The sequence below is a fragment of the Salmo salar genome, chromosome ssa11, assembly GCF_905237065.1.
Source record: "Salmo salar chromosome ssa11, Ssal_v3.1, whole genome shotgun sequence".
Lineage (NCBI taxonomy): Eukaryota > Metazoa > Chordata > Actinopteri > Salmoniformes > Salmonidae > Salmo > Salmo salar.
In genome coordinates this window covers 53404805-53422304 of record NC_059452.1, presented here as the reverse complement: position 1 = coordinate 53422304, position 17500 = coordinate 53404805, and the positions used below count along the sequence as shown (strand labels likewise).

The window sequence follows — 17500 nt, the reverse complement described above, 5'->3', positions numbered from 1 at the left end:
CCTCATAGTTCACTGTTAAAGCCTCTAGTCAGTCCTCATAGTTCACTGTTAAAGCCTCTAGTCAGTCCTCATAGTTCACTGTTAAAGCCTCTAGTCAGTCCTCATAGTTCACTGTTAAAGCCTCTAGTCAGTCCTCATAGTTCACTGTTAAAGCCTCTAGTCAGTCCTCATAGTTCACTGTTAAAGCCTCTAGTCAGTCCTCATAGTTCACTCTTAAAGCCTCTAGCCAGTCCTCATAGTTCACTGTTAAAGCCTCTAGCCAGTCATTTTGATTTCAGTAATTGTATGTTGTGTTTTTAGATGGCACTGTGGCTTCCCTTCCTCTAGGAGGCAGTATAGTTATGGAGCATCAGGCCAAAGGCAGCTGTCTGTCCCTCACCAGTGTTACCTATCCTGTGGTTCAGACTATACTGTAGTGATGATGACAGTCACAATGTGGACCCAGCTAGTGGAGTTAGATTTACTGTAATCAGCTAGTCCCCATCAATTTGTGTGTCTCTGTGTGTCTGTCTCTGTGTGTGTCTGTCTCTGTGTGTGTCTGTCTCTGTGTGTGTCTGTCTCTGTGTGTGTCTGTCTCTGTGTGTGTCTGTCTCTGTGTGTATCTATGTGTATGTCTCTGTATCTCTGTGTGTCTGGGTGTGTGTGTGTCTGCGTGTGTGTGTGTGTCTCTGTGTGTGTCTCTGTGTGTGTGTGTGTGTGTGTGTGTGTGTGTGTGTGTGTGTGTGTGTGTGTGTGTGTGTGTGTGTGTGTGTGTGTGTGTGTGTGTGTGTGTGTGTGTATGTCTCTATCTCTGTGTGTATCTCTGTGTGTGTGTGTGTGTCTCTGTGTGTGTCTCTGTATCTCTGTGTGTGTCTCTGTATCTCTGTGTGTATCTATGTGTATGTCTCTGTATCTCTGTGTGTGTGTGTCTGTGTGTGTGTGTGTCTGTGTGTGTCTGTGTGTCTGTGTGTGTGCATGCGCAGCAAAACCGTGTGAATTGTCACATTATTTACCCAGTTGATCTCATCAGCTAATGGTCATGGTAGGTTGACCTGCAGGCCGTGCACCAGCATGTTGTCATGGTAGGTTGACCTGCAGGCCGTACACCAGCATGTTGTCATGGTAGGTTGACCTGCAGGCCGTACACCAGCATGTTGTCATGGTAGGTTGACCTGCAGGCCGTACACCAGCATGTTGTCACGGTAGGTTGACCTGCAGGCCATGTACCAGCATGTTGTCATGGTAGGTTGACCTGCAGGCCGTACACCAGCATGTTGTCATGGTAGGTTGACCTGCAGGCCGTACACCAGCATGTTGTCATGGTAGGTTGACCTGCAGGCCGTACACCAGCATGTTGTCATGGTAGGTTGACCTGCAGGCCGTGCACCAGCATGTTGACCTGCAGGCCGTACACCAGCATGTTGTCATGGTAGGTTGACCTGCAGGCCGTGCACCAGCATGTTGTCATGGTAGGTTGACCTGCAGGCCGTACACCAGCATGTTGTCGTGGCTTCTCTAGTACTTTATGTATGCCTGTTTTGTTGCTGTAGTGGGCTGATTGGGTGAATGTGCTTCCATGCGCTGTTTGTGCAGATAAATGAACAGCTTTATTCAGCTGATGTTTGTTCTGTGAATTTAGAGAACGTGTTCTTCACTGTCCAGCGTTTACGTGTCCGTACTGAAGCAGTGCCCTGTTTGGAATCAGGAGCGTAGTAAATCAACATGTTGCCTTTCTCCTAAATACTTGTCTCTTTTTTAGCGTCTCCATTGTGCATCTACGTTCTGTTGCTGCTGTTCTCTGTCCTCTAGCCTGTCTGTCTGTCTGCCTGGTGTTGTGGGTCTGTCTGCCTCCTTGGTTTCTCATTTGGTGTTAACCCTTTTCTCGGTGTCTGAAATATATGGTACCCTATTCCCTATATAGTGCCCTACTTTAGACCAGAGCCCTATGGCACACTGTTCCCTATATAGTGCCCTGATCAAAAGTAGTGCACTATATAGGTAATAGGGTACCATCTGATAAGCAGCCGTGATGAAACCATGGTTGTTACCCCTGTCCTCTCTCTCCCTGGTCCTGTCCTGGCTGTACCACTAGGGGGCGATCATTCCTCAGTCACCACATGTCCGCCTTGGGGATCAGTAGGAGGTCACGGCTCTTTAACAAGGCTGGTTCCATCTCTGAGGAACCTGCTCCTTCTGCCTCTCCAGCAGCAAGCAGGTCTGACTACACCTCCATCACTCTCTCTCTCTGGATCTCTCTCTTTCTCTGGATCTCTCTCTGGATCTCTCTTTCTCTGGATCTCTCTCTCTCTCTCTGGATCTCTCTCTCTCTCTCTCTCTCTCTCTCTCTCTGGATCTCTCTCTCTGGATCTCTCTCTCTCTCTCTCTCTCTCTCTCTCTGGATCTCTCTCTCTGGATCTCTCTCTTTCTCTGGATCTCTCTCTCTTTCTCTGGATCTCTCTCTCTTTCTCTGGATCTCTCTCTCTTTCTCTGGATGTCTCTCTCTCTCTCTGGATCGCTCTCTCTCTCTCTCTGGATCGCTCTCTCTCTCTCTGGATCGCTCTCTCTCTCTCTCTGGATCTCTCTCTCTCTCTGGATCTCTCTCTCTCTCTCTCTCTGGATCTCTCTCTCTCTCTCTCTCTCTCTCTCTCTCTCTGGATCTCTCTCTCTCTCTCTCTGGATCTCTCTCTCTCTCTCTCTCTGGATCTCTCTTTCTCTGGATCTCTTTCTCTGGATCTCTCTCTCTCTCTCTGGATCTCTCTTTCTCTGGATCTCTTTCTCTGGATCTCTCTCTCTTTCTCTGGATCTCTTTCTCTGGATCTCTCTGGATCTCTCTCTGGATCTCTCTCTCTCTTTCTCTTTCTCTGGATCGCTCTCTTTCTCTGGATCTCTCTTTCTCTTTCTCTGGATCTCTCTCTTTCTCAGGATCTCTCTTTCTCTTTCTCTGGATCTCTCTCTCTTTCTCTGGATCTCTCTCTCTTTCTCTGGATCTCTCTCTTTCTCTGGATCTCTCTCTCTCTCTTTCTCTGGATCTCTCTCTCTCTCTTTCTCTGGATCTCTCTCTTTCTCTGGATCTCTCTCTCTCTCTTTCTCTGGATCTCTCTCTCTCTGGATCTCTCTCTCTCTCTGGATCTCTCTCTCTCTCTCTGGATCTCTCTCTCTCTCTCTGGATCTCTCTGGGTCTCTCTCTTTCTCGCTCTCTCTTTCTCTAGATCTCTCTCTTTCTAGATCTCTCTCTTTCTCTTTCTCTCTCTCTGGATCTCTCTCTCTCTGGATCTCTCTCTGGATTCTCTCTCTCTCTCTCTCTCTCTCTCTCTGGATCTCTCTCTCTCTCTGGATCTCTTGATCTCTCTCTCGATCTCTCTCTGGATCTCTCTCTCTCTCGATCTCTCTCTCTCTGGATCTCTCTCTCTCTCGATCTCTCTCTCTCTCGATCTCTCTCTCTCTCTGGATCTCTCTCTCTCTGGATCTCTCTCTCTCTGGATCTCTCTCTCTCTGGATCTCTCTCTCTCTCTGGATCTCTCTCTCTCTCTGGATCAATCTCTCTCTCTCTCTCTGGATCTCTCTCTCTCTGGATCTCTCTCTCTCTCTCTGGATATCTCTCTCTCTGGATCTCTCTCTCTGGATCTCTCTCTCTCTCTGGATATCTCTCTCTCTGGATCTCTCTCTCTCTCTGGATCTCTCTCTCTCTGGATCTCTCTCTCTCTCTCTCTCTCTCTGGATCTTTCTCTCTCTGGATCTCTCTCTCTCTGGATCTCTCTCTCTCTGGATCTCTTTCTCTCTCTCTCTCTCTGGATCTCTCTCTCTCTCTCTCTCTCTCTCTCTGGATCTCTATTTCTCTGGATCTCTCTCTTTCTCTGGATCTCTCTCTTTCTCTGGATCTCTCTCTTTCTCTCTCTCTTTCTCTGGATCTCTCTGGATCTCTCTGGGTCTCTCTCTTTCTCGCTCTCTCTTTCTCGCTCTCTCTTTCTCTAGATCTCTCTCTTTCTCTAGATCTCTCTCTTTCTCTAGATCTCTCTCTTTCTCTAGATCTCTCTCTTTCTCTAGATCTCTCTCTTTCTAAGGATCTCTCTCTTTCTCTGGATCTCTCTCTTTCTCACTCTCTCTTTCTTTGGATCTCTCTCTTTCTCTCTCTCTGGATCTCTCTCTTTCTCTCTCTCTGGATCTCTCTCTCTCTCTCTCTGGATCTCTCTCTCTCTCTGGATCTCTCTCTTTCTCGCTCTCTCTTTCTCTGGATCTCTCTCTTTCTCTGGATCTCTCTCTCTCTCTTTCTCTGGATCTCTCTCTCTCTCTTTCTCTGGATCTCTCTCTTTCTCTGGATCTCTCTCTCTCTCTTTCTCTGGATCTCTCTCTCTCTGGATCTCTCTCTCTCTCTGGATCTCTCTCTCTCTCTCTGGATCTCTCTCTCTCTCTCTGGATCTCTCTGGGTCTCTCTCTTTCTCGCTCTCTCTTTCTCTAGATCTCTCTCTTTCTAGATCTCTCTCTTTCTCTTTCTCTCTCTCTGGATCTCTCTCTCTCTGGATCTCTCTCTGGATCTCTCTCTCTCTCTCTCTCTCTCTCTCTCTGGATCTCTCTCTCTCTCTGGATCTCTTGATCTCTCTCTCGATCTCTCTCTGGATCTCTCTCTCTCTCGATCTCTCTCTCTCTGGATCTCTCTCTCTCGACTCTCTCTCTCTCGATCTCTCTCTCTCTCTGGATCTCTCTCTCTCTGGATCTCTCTCTCTCTGGATCTCTCTCTCTCTGGATCTCTCTCTCTCTCTGGATCTCTCTCTCTCTCTGGATCAATCTCTCTCTCTCTCTCTGGATCTCTCTCTCTCTGGATCTCTCTCTCTCTCTCTGGATATCTCTCTCTCTGGATCTCTCTCTCTGGATCTCTCTCTCTCTCTGGATATCTCTCTCTCTGGATCTCTCTCTCTCTCTGGATCTCTCTCTCTCTGGATCTCTCTCTCTCTCTCTCTCTCTCTGGATCTTTCTCTCTCTGGATCTCTCTCTCTCTGGATCTCTCTCTCTCTGGATCTCTTTCTCTCTCTCTCTCTCTGGATCTCTCTCTCTCTCTCTCTCTCTCTCTGGATCTCTATTTCTCTGGATCTCTCTCTTTCTCTGGATCTCTCTCTTTCTCTGGATCTCTCTCTTTCTCTCTCTCTTTCTCTGGATCTCTCTGGATCTCTCTGGGTCTCTCTCTTTCTCGCTCTCTCTTTCTCGCTCTCTCTTTCTCTAGATCTCTCTCTTTCTCTAGATCTCTCTCTTTCTCTAGATCTCTCTCTTTCTCTAGATCTCTCTCTTTCTCTAGATCTCTCTCTTTCTAGATCTCTCTCTCTCTGGATCTCTCTCTTTCTCTGGATCTCTCTCTTTCTCACTCTCTCTTTCTTTGGATCTCTCTCTTTCTCTCTCTCTGGATCTCTCTCTTTCTCTCTCTCTGGATCTCTCTCTCTCTCTCTCTGGATCTCTCTCTCTCTCTGGATCTCTCTCTTTCTCGCTCTCTCTTTCTCTGGATCTCTCTGGATCTCTCTCTTTCTCGCTCTCTCTTTCTCTGGATCTCTCTCTTTCTCGCGCTCTCTTTCTCGCTCTCTTTCTCGCTCTCTCTTTCTCTTTCTCTCTTCTCTAGATCTTTCTCTCTCTTTCTCTGGATCTCTCTCTTTCTCACTCTCTCTTTCTCTGGATCTCTCTCTCTCTTTCTCTGGATCTCTCTCTCTTTCTCTGGATCTCTCTCCCTCTCTTTCTCTGGATCTCTCTCTCTTTCTCTGGATCTCTCTCTTTCTCTGGATCTCTCTCTCTCTTTCTCTGGATCTCTCTCTCTCTTTCTCTGGATCTCTCTCTCTCTCTCTCTGGATCTCTCTCTCTCTGGATCTCTCTCTCTCTCTCTCTGGATCTCTCTCTCTCTGGATCTCTCTCTCTCTCTCTCTGGATCTCTCTCTCTCTCATTCACTCACTCATGTCTCTACTGTGGTAAAGTCCAAATGAGAACAGCGGTCTGACTTTGTAACATGTCTCTACTGTGGTAAAGTCCACTAAAGCTACCTGAGAACAGAGGACAACAGAGGTCTGACTAATTAAAGTGGCAGTGAAAGGAGAGGATTAGTCTTAACACACTGAAGAGTGCTTGTACCCTGCTCTCCTGGTTTCAGTCCCAAATGGCACCCTATTCTCTATATATAGTGCACTACTTTTAACCAGAGCCCTATAGGGAATAGAGTGCCGTTTTGGGATGCAGGCCAGGAGAGAGCAGGGTACACGGGCTGGGTTCGAAATGGCACCCTTTTCCCTTTGGGTTCTGGTCTAAAGTAGTGCACCAAATAGGGAATAGGGTGCCATTTGGGACGTAAACCTTGCTCTGTGCTTTAACACAGCTGAGCAGGTCTGGAGAAAAACACTTAGTCCATCATTTCTCTTAGATGATGTCAGCCTGGACAGGAGGTATTCAGTGGAGGACAGGTAGTATAGAGGTACAGTAGAGACACATACTAGTTCAGTCACTAGCTAGCTAAACCAATGTCTCCAGACAGATACTAGTCCAGTCACTAGCTAGCTAAACCAATGTCTCCAGACAGATACTAGTCCAGTCACTAGCTAGCTAAACCAATGTCTCCAGACAGATACTAGTCCAGTCACTAGCTAGCTAAACCAATGTCTCCAGACAGAAACTAGTCCAGTCACTAGCTAGCTAAACCAATGTCTCCAGACAGATACTAGTCCAGTCACTAGCTAGCTAAACCAATGTCTCCAGACAGATACTAGTCCAGTCACTAGCTAGCTAAACCAATGTCTCCAGACAGAAACTAGTCCAGTCACTAGCTAGCTAAACCAATGTCTCCAGACAGATACTAGTCCAGTCACTAGCTAGCTAAACCAATGTCTCCAGACAGAAACTAGTCCAGTCACTAGCTAGCTAAACCAATGTCTCCAGACAGAAACTAGTCCAGTCACTAGCTAGCTAAACCAATGTCTCCAGACAGATACTAGTCCAGTCACTAGCTAGCTAAACCAATGTCTCCAGACAGATACTAGTCCAGTCACTAGCTAGCTAAACCAATGTCTCCAGACAGAAACTAGTCCAGTCACTAGCTAGCTAAACCAATGTCTCCAGACAGAAACTAGTCCAGTCACTAGCTAGCTAAACCAATGTCTCCAGACAGATACTAGTCCAGTCACTAGCTAGCTAAACCAATGTCTCCAGACAGATACTAGTCCAGTCACTAGCTAGCTAAGGACACCCTCCACTGTGACTGACATCATGTTGGAACGCTTACAGTACACACACACTATTTCTCTCTCCGCACCCCCCCCCTTGTTTTGGAGCCCTGTCTCAGAGGAGTAACTGGAAACACTATTGTGTGGAGACGCCCAAAGTGTGTTGTGTACTGCTACTGCCTTGGCAACCCTTGCTCCTCACTCTCTCCCCTGTGTGTGTGTGTGTGTGTGTGTGTGTGTGTGTGTGTGTGTGTGTGTGTGTGTGTGTGTGTGTGTGTGTGTGTGTGTGTGTGTGTTTTCCCCTCCGGTCTGTCGGTCCGTCCTCAGCCCGTCTCCTACTGACTTGGCTGGCCCTGAGAAGCAACAGCAGCCCCAGACGGTCCGGGAGCAACTAGGGAACAAGACGGAGAGGAACACCTTCAGGTGAGTTCTGGTTACTGAACCTCTCAGGGACCAGGACAGAGACGAGGACAGGGACAGGGTTGTTTATCAGTGTGTGGGTGGGGGGACGGGAGATTGTATACTTGCTGAGGGTCACTGTTATTATGGTGAAAGCGGGGGGGGTTATATACCCGCTGAGGGTCACTGTTATTATGGTGAAAGCAGGGTGGGTTATATACCTGCTGAGGGTCACTGTTATTATGGTGAAAGCAGGGTGGGTTATATACCTGCTGAGGGTCACTGTTATTATGGTGAAAGCAGGGTGGGGTTATATACCTGCTTAGGGTCACTGTTATTATGATGAAATCAGGGTGGGTTATATACCATTGTTATAGATAACTGTCACCAGTGTTTGGGAGTGACGTGACTAGTATATTATTTGAGGTGCCTAATGTCCGCCATCGAGCTTTAAATCCTCTGTTTTGGATGGACAACCAGTGATTGCTCACTGACATGAAAACATTTTTGGTGACCATTTTAAGAGACATCATCATTTTGTCTGCTAGATAATATAAATAGCATGTCTAATGTCGTTGTTTGTCCTGTAACATTGACTCTACGTCATCTTGTACTGAATTTACAAGTCTTAACTTTCCTCTCTATTCATGTCAGCTTTGTCTCTGACTCTCTCTCCCCTTCTGTATGTTTTTCTCCCTATTTCCTCTTCTGTCTCTCTCTTTTTCTCTCTCCTGTCCTCCTCCTTCCCTCTCTTGCCCCTTCCCTCCTTCCCTCTCTCCTCTCCTCCTCCCCTCTCTCCTCTCCTCCTCCTTCCCCCTTCCCTTTCTCCTCTCCTTCCCTTTCTCCTCTCCTTCCCTCTCTCCTCTCCTTCTCCCTCCTTCCCTCTCTCCCTCCTTTCCTCTCTCCTCTTCCTCCTTCCCTCTCTCCTCTCTTCCTCCTTCATAATGTCTGGCTGCCATCCTAATCTCTTTCCTTGCTGCTGTGGTTGCCCAAAATTCCTCCCCTCCATCCCTCCCTCCCTCCCTCCCTCCCTCCCTCCCTCCCTCCCTCCCTCCCTCCCTCCACCCCCTGTCCATTCTTCCTCTCCTTGTGCAGCTCTGAGCAGGTCAGCCACAGTGCCTTTTGGTGAGTAGCCCTCTGCACGGCCAAAGAATGTGACTTTCTGTGAGGTGCCTTTCTGATTTTAAATCGTTATGATAGTTAGTCATTTAAAGGAATGAGAGACAGAGAGAGAGAGCAGGAACGAGATGGAGGAAGAGAGGAGGGAGGGAAGGATGGAGGGAGGGAGGGAGGGAGGAGGGAGGGAGGGAGGGAGGGAGGGAGGGAGGGAGGGAGGGAGGGAGGAAGAGGAGGGAGGGATGAAGCATGGATGAGAAGGGAGGGAGGGAGGCGCCACGCTGTTCAGACTTCCTGACAACAACCAACAGATGGGCCCGTCAATTCAAATCCCCAATTAGAGACTTCTATTCAGGCCTTATGTAAGAGGGCTGTCACTGGTACGTTAGCTTTGTAGCAAAAGAGGGTTTACCATATTCTGGTACGTTAGCTTTATAGCGAAAGAGGGTTTACCATAGTCTGGTACGTTAGCTTTATAGCTAAAGAGTGTTTACCATAGTCTGGTATGTTAGCTTTATAGCGAAAGAGGGTTTACCATAGTCTGGTATGTTAGCTTTATAGCTAAAGAGGGTTTACCATATTCTGGTACGTTAGCTTTATAGCTAAAGAGAGTTTACCATATTCTGGTACGTTAGCTTTATAGCTAAAGAGGGTTTACCATATTCTGGTACGTTAGCTTTATAGCTAAAGAGGGTTTACCATAGTCTGGTACGTTAGCTTTATAGCTAAAGAGGGTTTACCATATTCTGTCACTGTGTACAGTATCTAGCATCACATTGAGGCTGAATTATGGTATAACATACAATATAAATGATTGTAACGCCACATTCTGTTTGTAGAACCATATAGGGCAAAATGTTTAATACACGGAGCAAGAGTGATTCTGGCAACGGGTGAAACAACATTGGAAAAGTGCTTGCTACACTGCTCCAATTTTCAGCTATTTTCTTTCCCTGGCCTGCCTCTGTTTCTGTGCAGTAGTTTAAACCCTCTCTTCTCTTTCCCTGGCCTGCCTCTGTTTCTGTTCAGTAGTTTAAACCCTCTTCTCTTTCGCTGTCCCGCCTCTGTTTCTGTGCAGTAGTTTAAACCCTCTTTTCTCTTTCCCTGTCCTGCCTCTGTTTCTGTGCAGTAGTTTAAACCCTCTCTTTTAAAGCTGCACTATGTCACTTTCTGGCTTACTTGACCAAATTCACATAGCAATATGAGTTATAGATCTGTCATTCTCATTGAAAGTCAAAGAAGCGGCAGATCTGTTCTATTCGTGCTATTTCTTTTCTTCCCGTTCTTCGGTTTCGTTTTTCCGTCTTTTTACTTTCGGGTTTTGTACACCAGCTTCAAACAGCTGAAAATACAATATTTTTGGTTATTGAAAATATATTTCACAGCGGTTTAGATGGTACAATGATTCTCTACACTAGACTTGCTTGTTTTGTCACACATAAACTAAAGTTATGGGAACTATTAGAATTTTTGCAACCAGGAAATGGAGGAGTGATGTCTGTACGTTGCATATTTTATGAATTGGTTTCAATCGCTGCATGGAATTGTTTCTGATGATGCGGTGGTTTGGAATGCAATGATGACACAATGGTATGACGATCACATTCTGTTCAGATGTTCTAATTACCATGGAGACCAGAGTTACCATGCTCATAGTCTCATCCATCTGCCAGCTCACTGTCTCTGTCTATATGAGGAGCTTGGAGACCAGGGTTACCATGCTCATTGTCTCATCCATCAGCCAGCTCTCTGTCTCTGTCTATATGAGGAGCTTGGAGACCAGTGTTACCATGCTCATTGTCTCATCCATCAGCCAGCTCACTGTCTCTATCTATATGAGGAGCTTGGAGACCAGGGTTACCATGCTCATAATCTCATCCATCAGCCAGCTCTCTGTCTCTGTCTATATGAGGAGCTTGGAGACCATGCTCATTGTCTCATCCATCAGCCAGCTCTCTGTCTCTGTCTATATGAGGAGCTTGGAGACCAGTGTTACCATGCTCATTGTCTCATCCATCTGCCAGCTCACTGTCTATATGAGGAGCTTGGAGACCAGGGTTACCATGCTCATTGTCTCATCCATCAGCCAGCTCTCTGTCTCTGTCTATATGAGGAGCTTGGAGACCAGTGTTACCATGCTCATTGTCTCATCCATCAGCCAGCTCACTGTCTATATGAGGAGCTTGGAGACCAGGGTTACCATGCTCATTGTCTCATCCATCAGCCAGCTCTCTGTCTCTGTCTATATGAGGAGCTTGGAGACCAGTGTTACCATGCTCATTGTCTCATCCATCAGCCAGCTCACTGTCTCTGTCTATATGAGGAGCTTGGAGACCAGGGTTACCATGCTCATAATCTCATCCATCAGCCAGCTCTCTGTCTATATGAGGAGCTTGGAGACCAGGGTTACCATGCCCATAATCTCATCCATCAGCCAGCTCTCTGTCTATAGAGGAGCTTGGAGACCAGGGTTACCATGCCCATAATCTCATCCATCAGCCAGCTCTCTGTCTATATGAGGAGCTTGGAGACCAGGGTTACCATGCTCATTGTCTCATCCATCATCCATCGTACAGACAGACTGTCTCTGTCTATATGAGGAGCTTGGAGACCAGGGTTACCATGCCCATAATCTCATCCATCAGCCAGCTCTCTGTCTATATGAGGAGCTTGGAGACCAGGGTTACCATGCCCATAATCTCATCCATCAGCCAGCTCTCTGTCTATATGAGGAGCTTGGAGACCAGGGTTACCATGCCCATAATCTCATCCATCAGCCAGCTCTCTGTCTATAGAGGAGCTTGGAGACCAGGGTTACCATGCTCATAATCTCATCCATCAGCCAGCTCTCTGTCTATATGAGGAGCTTGGAGACCAGGGTTACCATGCTCATCTATTTGGATGTTCAACCAGTGTTTACCATATATTAAACATTACTAAATGCTGGATTATCCTCGAGTATGGACGGTCTAGAAATATGTCCTACTGAATAAGTATTGTCCTTAACTGCAGTATAGTGTTGTTACTGTTTATGTTATTATGGACATTGGTGTTGGCGTGACCTTTCCCCTTCTGTGGTGTCATCAGACCGAGTCGGAGTAGTACGATGTGACACTTCCTCGTGTTGAGTTGGTATATCTCTCTCTCCTGTATCCTACCACGGCCTCGTGTTGAGTTGGTATATCTCTCTCTCCTGTATCCTACCACGGCCTCGTGTTGAGTTGGTATATCTCTCTCTCCTGTATCCTACCACGGCCTCATGTTGAGTTGGTATATCTCTCTCCTGTATCCTACCACGGCCTCGTGTTGAGTTGGTATATCTCTCTCTCCTGTATCCTACCACAGCCTCGTGTTGAGTTGGTATATCTCTCTCCTGTATCCTACCACGGCCTCGTGTTGAGTTGGTATATCTCTCTCCTGTATCCTACCACGGCCTCGTGTTGAGTTGGTATATCTCTCTCCTGTATCCTACCATGGCCTCGTGTTGAGTTGGTATATCTCTCTCCTGTATCCTACCACGGCCTCGTGTTGAGTTGGTATATCTCTCTCCCTATCCTACCACAGCCTCGTGTTGAGTTGGTATATCTCTCTCTCCTGTGTCCTACCACTGCCTCGTGTTGAGTTGATATATCTCTCTCTCTCCTGTATCCTACCACGGCCTCGCGTTGAGTTGGTATATCTCTCTCCTGTGTCCTACAACGGCCTCGTGTTGAGTTGGTATATCTCTCTCTCCTATGTCCTACCACTGCCTCGTGTTGAGTTGGTATATCTCTCTCCTGTATCCTACCACTTCCTCGTGTTGAGTTGGTATATCTCTCTCCTGTATCCTACCACGGCCTCGTGTTGAGTTGGTATATCTCTCTCTCCTGTGTCCTACCACTGCCTCGTGTTGAGTTGGTATATCTCTCTCTCCTGTATCCTACCACGGCCTCGTGTTGAGTTGGTATATCTCTCTCCTGTATCCTACCACGGCCTCGTGTTCTGTTGGTATATCTCTCTCCTACATGGCTGGACACTTTTTATTTCTGAGTTTTGAAGAGAAGGAAATTCATATTGAAACACGTGTGGACGTTCCTTGTCAAGTCACACCACACTACAGTATGATTAATTAGCAGCCATTTTGTTAATGAAACGGTAGTGTGTTGGTGGTTGGTTGATATGTACTGTAGAGGTATAAACTAATGTTTTCTCCCCAGCCCAGAGGACTGTAATGTTAATATGGACAAGCCAGTCCTCAGGAAGTTTCAGTAAGTACGGTTATGGAACGTTATGTTGCATGATGGGAGGTGGCCGACCTGCTTTGGAGCCTGCTGCTGCTTTCTGGGAGCTGGGGGTCATGGCTGTGTCCCAAATGGCGCCCTATTCCCTATATAGTGCTCTACTATAGACCAGAGCCCTATTCCCTATATAGTGCTCTACTATAGACCAGAGCCCTATTCCCTATATAGTGGTACTACTATAGACCAGAGCGGGAGTGGGGGAGGGGGGAGAGAGAGGGGGAGGGGGGAGAGAGAGGGGGAGAGGGGAGAGAGAGGGGGAGGGGGAGAGGGGAGAGAGAGGGGGAGGGGGGAGAGGGGAGGGAGAGAGAGGGGGAGAGAGGGGAGGGAGAGAGAGGGGGAGAGAGAGAGAGAGAGGGGAGGGGGAGAGAGAGAGAGGGGGAGGGGAGAGAGAGGGGAGGGAGAGAGAGAGAGAGAGAGAGGGGGAGGGGGAGAGAGAGAGAGAGAGGGGGAGGGGGAGAGAGAGAGGGGAGGGGGAGAGGAGGGAGGGAGGGGAGGGGGGAGGGAGGGGGGAGAGGGAGGGGGAGAGAGAGAGGAGGGAGAGAGGGGGGGAGAGAGAGGGAGGGAGAGAGGGGGGAGAGAGAGAGGGAGGGAGGGGGGAGAGAGAGAGAGGGAGGGGAGAGAGGGAGGGGGAGAGAGAGAGAGGGAGGGGAGAGAGGGAGGGGAGAGAGAGAGAGAGAGAGGAGGGGGAGGGAGGGAGGAGAGCGGGAGGGGAGAGAGAGAGAGAGGGGGGGGAGAGGGAGAGGGGAGGGAGGGAGGTGGAGAGGAGGGGGAGGGAGAGAGAGAGAGGGGGAGGGAGGGAGGGGAGAGAGAGGGGGAGAGAGGGGGGAGAGAGGGGGAGGGAGAGAGAGAGGGGAGGGAGGGGGAGAGAGGGTGGGAGAGAGGGAGGGGAGAGAGAGGGGGAGGGGGAGAGGGAGAGAGAGAGGGGAGGGGAAGAGAGAGAGAGGGGGAGAGAGGGGAGGGGAGAGTGAGGGGAGGGAGGGAGGGAGAGAGAGAGAGAGAGGGGAGGGAGGGGGAGAGAGGGGGGAGAGAGAGAGGGGGAGGGAGGGGAGAGAGGGTGGGAGGGAGGGGGAGAGAGAGAGAGAGCGGGAGGGAGGGGAGAGTGAGAGAGATGGGGAGGGAGGGGGAGAGAGAGGGAGGGGAGGGAGGGGGAGAGAGAGAGAGAGAGAGGGAGAGAGGGAGGGGGAGAGAGAGGGGAGGGAGGGGGAGAGGGAGAGAGAGAGAGAGGGAGGGGGAGAGTGAGGGGAGGGAGGGAGGGAGAGAGAGAGGGAGGGGAGAGTGAGGGGGAGGGAGGGAGGGAGAGAGAGAGAGGGGGAGTGAGAGGGGGAGAGAGGGGGAGGGAGGGGAGAGGGAGGGGGAGGGGGAGAGAGAGGGAGGGGGGAGGGAGGGGAGAGAGAGAGAGAGGGAGGGGAAAGGGAGAGAGAGAGGGGGAGAGAGAGAGGGAGGGACGGAGGGGGGGAGAGGGAGAGGGGAGAGAGTGAGAGAGAGAGGGAGGGAGGGGGAGAAGGGGCGGGAGGGAGGGAGAGTTCGTGGTGTGGTGGTTGTGAGTTGGGATGTGGTGTGGTGGTTGGCTTGGCTTCTGTCGCTGGCTAGGACCTTGCCATCTGAGAGCGTGGGCAGCGTATCTGTGGCAGGGGCCGAGGAGCGTAATGGCTGTTACAGCCATGCTTCAAGGTATGGTTTCTGTTCTGGGGAATGAACATCAAATTCTTTTGGTTTCGAAATTATATTTCTGTATTTCTAGACAATAATCACTTTGCTTGGTTCAGGTCCTGTGGGTTTACTCTGTCTTCTAATCTTTCTGATCTAATCTATTGTTTTGTTGCTGTGATCCTGGATGATTTGTTTTTTTGCCATGCTTGCCCCGTACTGGTGTTGTCGACCCCTCCGTAGCGGCTCAGTCACCTCCCAGTTTCCTCCATGTCTGTGTTCCTGTAGAGGCACCTTCCTCCGCAACCTGGTCGCCACCCAGTGGGAGAAGACGAGTAGGAGCCAACACGAGAAGCTCCAGGATAAACTGTCCCAGGATGACCCCATAGTCACGTCCCCCAGGGCAGAGGAGGAGACCTCCTCTGCAGACAGCAGCCCCAGTACACCCACTGAAGGTACAGTACCCTAACCCTTCCGTACCCTCGTCCTCTAGCCCAAATACCCCAGCTGAAACCAGCCCTTACCCTAGTCCCAGGTCCCAGGTACAGTACCCCCTAACAGCCTGACCCGGTATGGCCCCGTCCTGGAAACATCTCTCCTCTCAGACCCCTCATTGAGCCGTCCTAATTGTTAGTGACGTGCACATGGTGCTCGGCACGGTCGGCGAACGCTTTGTGCGTCATCACAACATCTCAGAATGGTGAAGTGTTGTCGGGAGCGAGAGGAGAAACGGATAAATCCTTACTCCGTTTCCAGTCAGATTGGAGAAGTCCAGGCCCTGCAATGTCAGACAGGACGTTACCTAACATCGCCTCAACTCATGCTGGGAAGGTTTGAGAGTTTCTCATTAGAGACCTGGAATAGACCTGGAATAGTAACAGTTACTGAGGAGGAATAGACCAGGAATAGATCTGGAATAGTACTAGTTACTGAGGAGGAATAGACCTGGAATAGTACTAGTTACTGAGGAGGAATAGACCTGGAATAGTACTAGTTACTGAGGAGGAATAGACCTGGAATAGTACTAGTTACTGAGGAGGAATTGACCTGGAATAGTAACAGTGACTGAGGAGGAATAGACCTGGAATAGTACTAGTGACTGAGGAGGAATAGACCTGGAATAGTAATAGGTAATGAGGAGGAATAGACCTGGAATATTAATAGTTACTGAGGAGGAATAGACCTGGAATATTAATAGTTACTGAGGAGGAATAGACCTGGAATAGTACTAGTTACTGAGGAGGAATAGACCTGGAATAGTACTAGTTACTGAGGAGGGGCAGAAGTTTGTTGTATTTCCACGTGACCTGACCAGGAAACCCTCAGGAAAAGATCTTCTATCCGGACGGGATTCATTTTACTGCGATAGGTCGGGTAATGAAATGATGTGTACGAGCACAAAACACCAAATATGTTATTTTAGTCCTTTTTGCAAATCTGCCATGTCAGTCGTTTTTACATGGCGGGAGAGTAACTATTCCAGCCAGAATAACCTGCTGTTTTCCGACCAACTCCAAGACCTTCTGATAATACATGTTCTGTGCCATTTGACATTTTGAGAGACGTTACAGGGTTTGAGAAGTGCTGGTTTGCAGTTTGAGAAAGAAAACAATAACTAATTTGATGAATTGCTTAAAAACAAAGTGCATTATATTTAATATAAACCGCCTACATTTTTATCAACTTTTATTAAAAGCGAAAGTTTTTGTGCCAAAAATAACTGAAATTGAACATCACCAAATACTTGAATTTCATTAGATGTGAGATTAAACAATGTAGGTTATTGTGTCTCTGCCTATTTAATGAAACACACTGATGTTGTCGGCAATAGATCTCAAAGCAGGGCGTCGCTGATTCCCTACTGAGCTTAAACCTTTAGTAAATGTCAACTTTGTTTTCTCATCCATAAACACATCTCAAGTGGGGGGGTCTACTGTGGCTGTTCAGCAGCTCACGTCAGAGAGATCTACTGTGGATCACTCACATAAGAATTATGATCACACTTCCTCCAGTGATGCATTATGGGGACACCTGTACATTATCACACTTCCTCCAGTGATGCATTATGGGGACACCTGTACATTATCACACTTCCTCCAGTGATGCATTATGAGGGACACCTGTACATTATCACACTTCCTCCAGTGATGCATTATGGGGAGACCTGTACATTATCACACTTCCTCCAGTGATGCATTATGGGGACACCTGTACATTTGAAAGCACGAGTCACCAGTATAGCCTATTACCCACTAAACAGGATGTTTAATATCTTCAAACCTAGAATAAAAAACCCTCCCAGGCTTCCGTCATAAGGGTTAATTGAAAATGAAATATCTGAAGATTTCCAGGCAGTTTGGAAAAAGGAATCGGGTGTGAATGGTCGTCGTGCTGGGGTAATAATGACGTAACCAACGAGTCTAGTAATACCAGTTCTGTCTGAACGGGGCTTCCAGCTCTGACACCAGATGGGAGGCATCTAGGTTCCCATGTAGTCTCAGACCCCTGCATGACTCTGGAAGTCTGGCTCGAGAGCCACTTCCTCTCTCCCTCCCTCCCTCCCTCCCTGGCAGCCCGGCACTACATCCCTCTCTCCATCCATCTCTCCGTCCCTCCATCTCTCCGTCCCTCCATCTCTCCGTCCCTCCCTCTCTCCGTCCCTCCCTCTCTCCGTCCCTCCCTCTCTCCGTCCCTCTCTCTGTCCCTCTCTCCGTCCGTCCGTCTCTCTCTCTCTGTCCCTCTCTCTCTCTGTCCCTCCCTCTCTCTCTCTGTCCCTCCCTCTCTCTCTCTGTCCCTCACTCTCTCTCTCTGTCCCTCCCTCTCTCTCTCTGTCCCTCCCTCTCTCTCTCTGTCCCTCCCTCTCTCTCTCTCTGTCCCTCCCTCTCTCTCTCTGT

The 17500-nt window shown here is 48.7% G+C and overlaps 1 protein-coding gene across 8 annotated transcripts in view; it reads left to right on the top strand.

Annotated features, from left to right (window-relative positions):
* Window positions 1-17500, top strand: part of LOC106562854 (FH1/FH2 domain-containing protein 1) — a 174174-nt gene that overhangs the window by 128802 nt on the left and 27872 nt on the right. For 4 of the 8 annotated variants that reach the window (XM_045689769.1, XM_045689768.1, XM_045689774.1 and 1 more), the window contains 5 exons: window positions 2072-2194; window positions 7492-7587; window positions 8659-8688; window positions 12876-12926; window positions 14895-15061. In XM_045689769.1, the coding sequence (XP_045545725.1) occupies window positions 2072-2194; window positions 7492-7587; window positions 8659-8688; window positions 12876-12926; window positions 14895-15061 (467 nt within the window). The remainder of the gene's footprint in view (window positions 1-2071; window positions 2195-7491; window positions 7588-8658; window positions 8689-12875; window positions 12927-14894; window positions 15062-17500) is intronic. The other 4 variants (XM_045689772.1, XM_045689770.1, XM_045689773.1 and 1 more) reach the window with 4 other exon arrangements.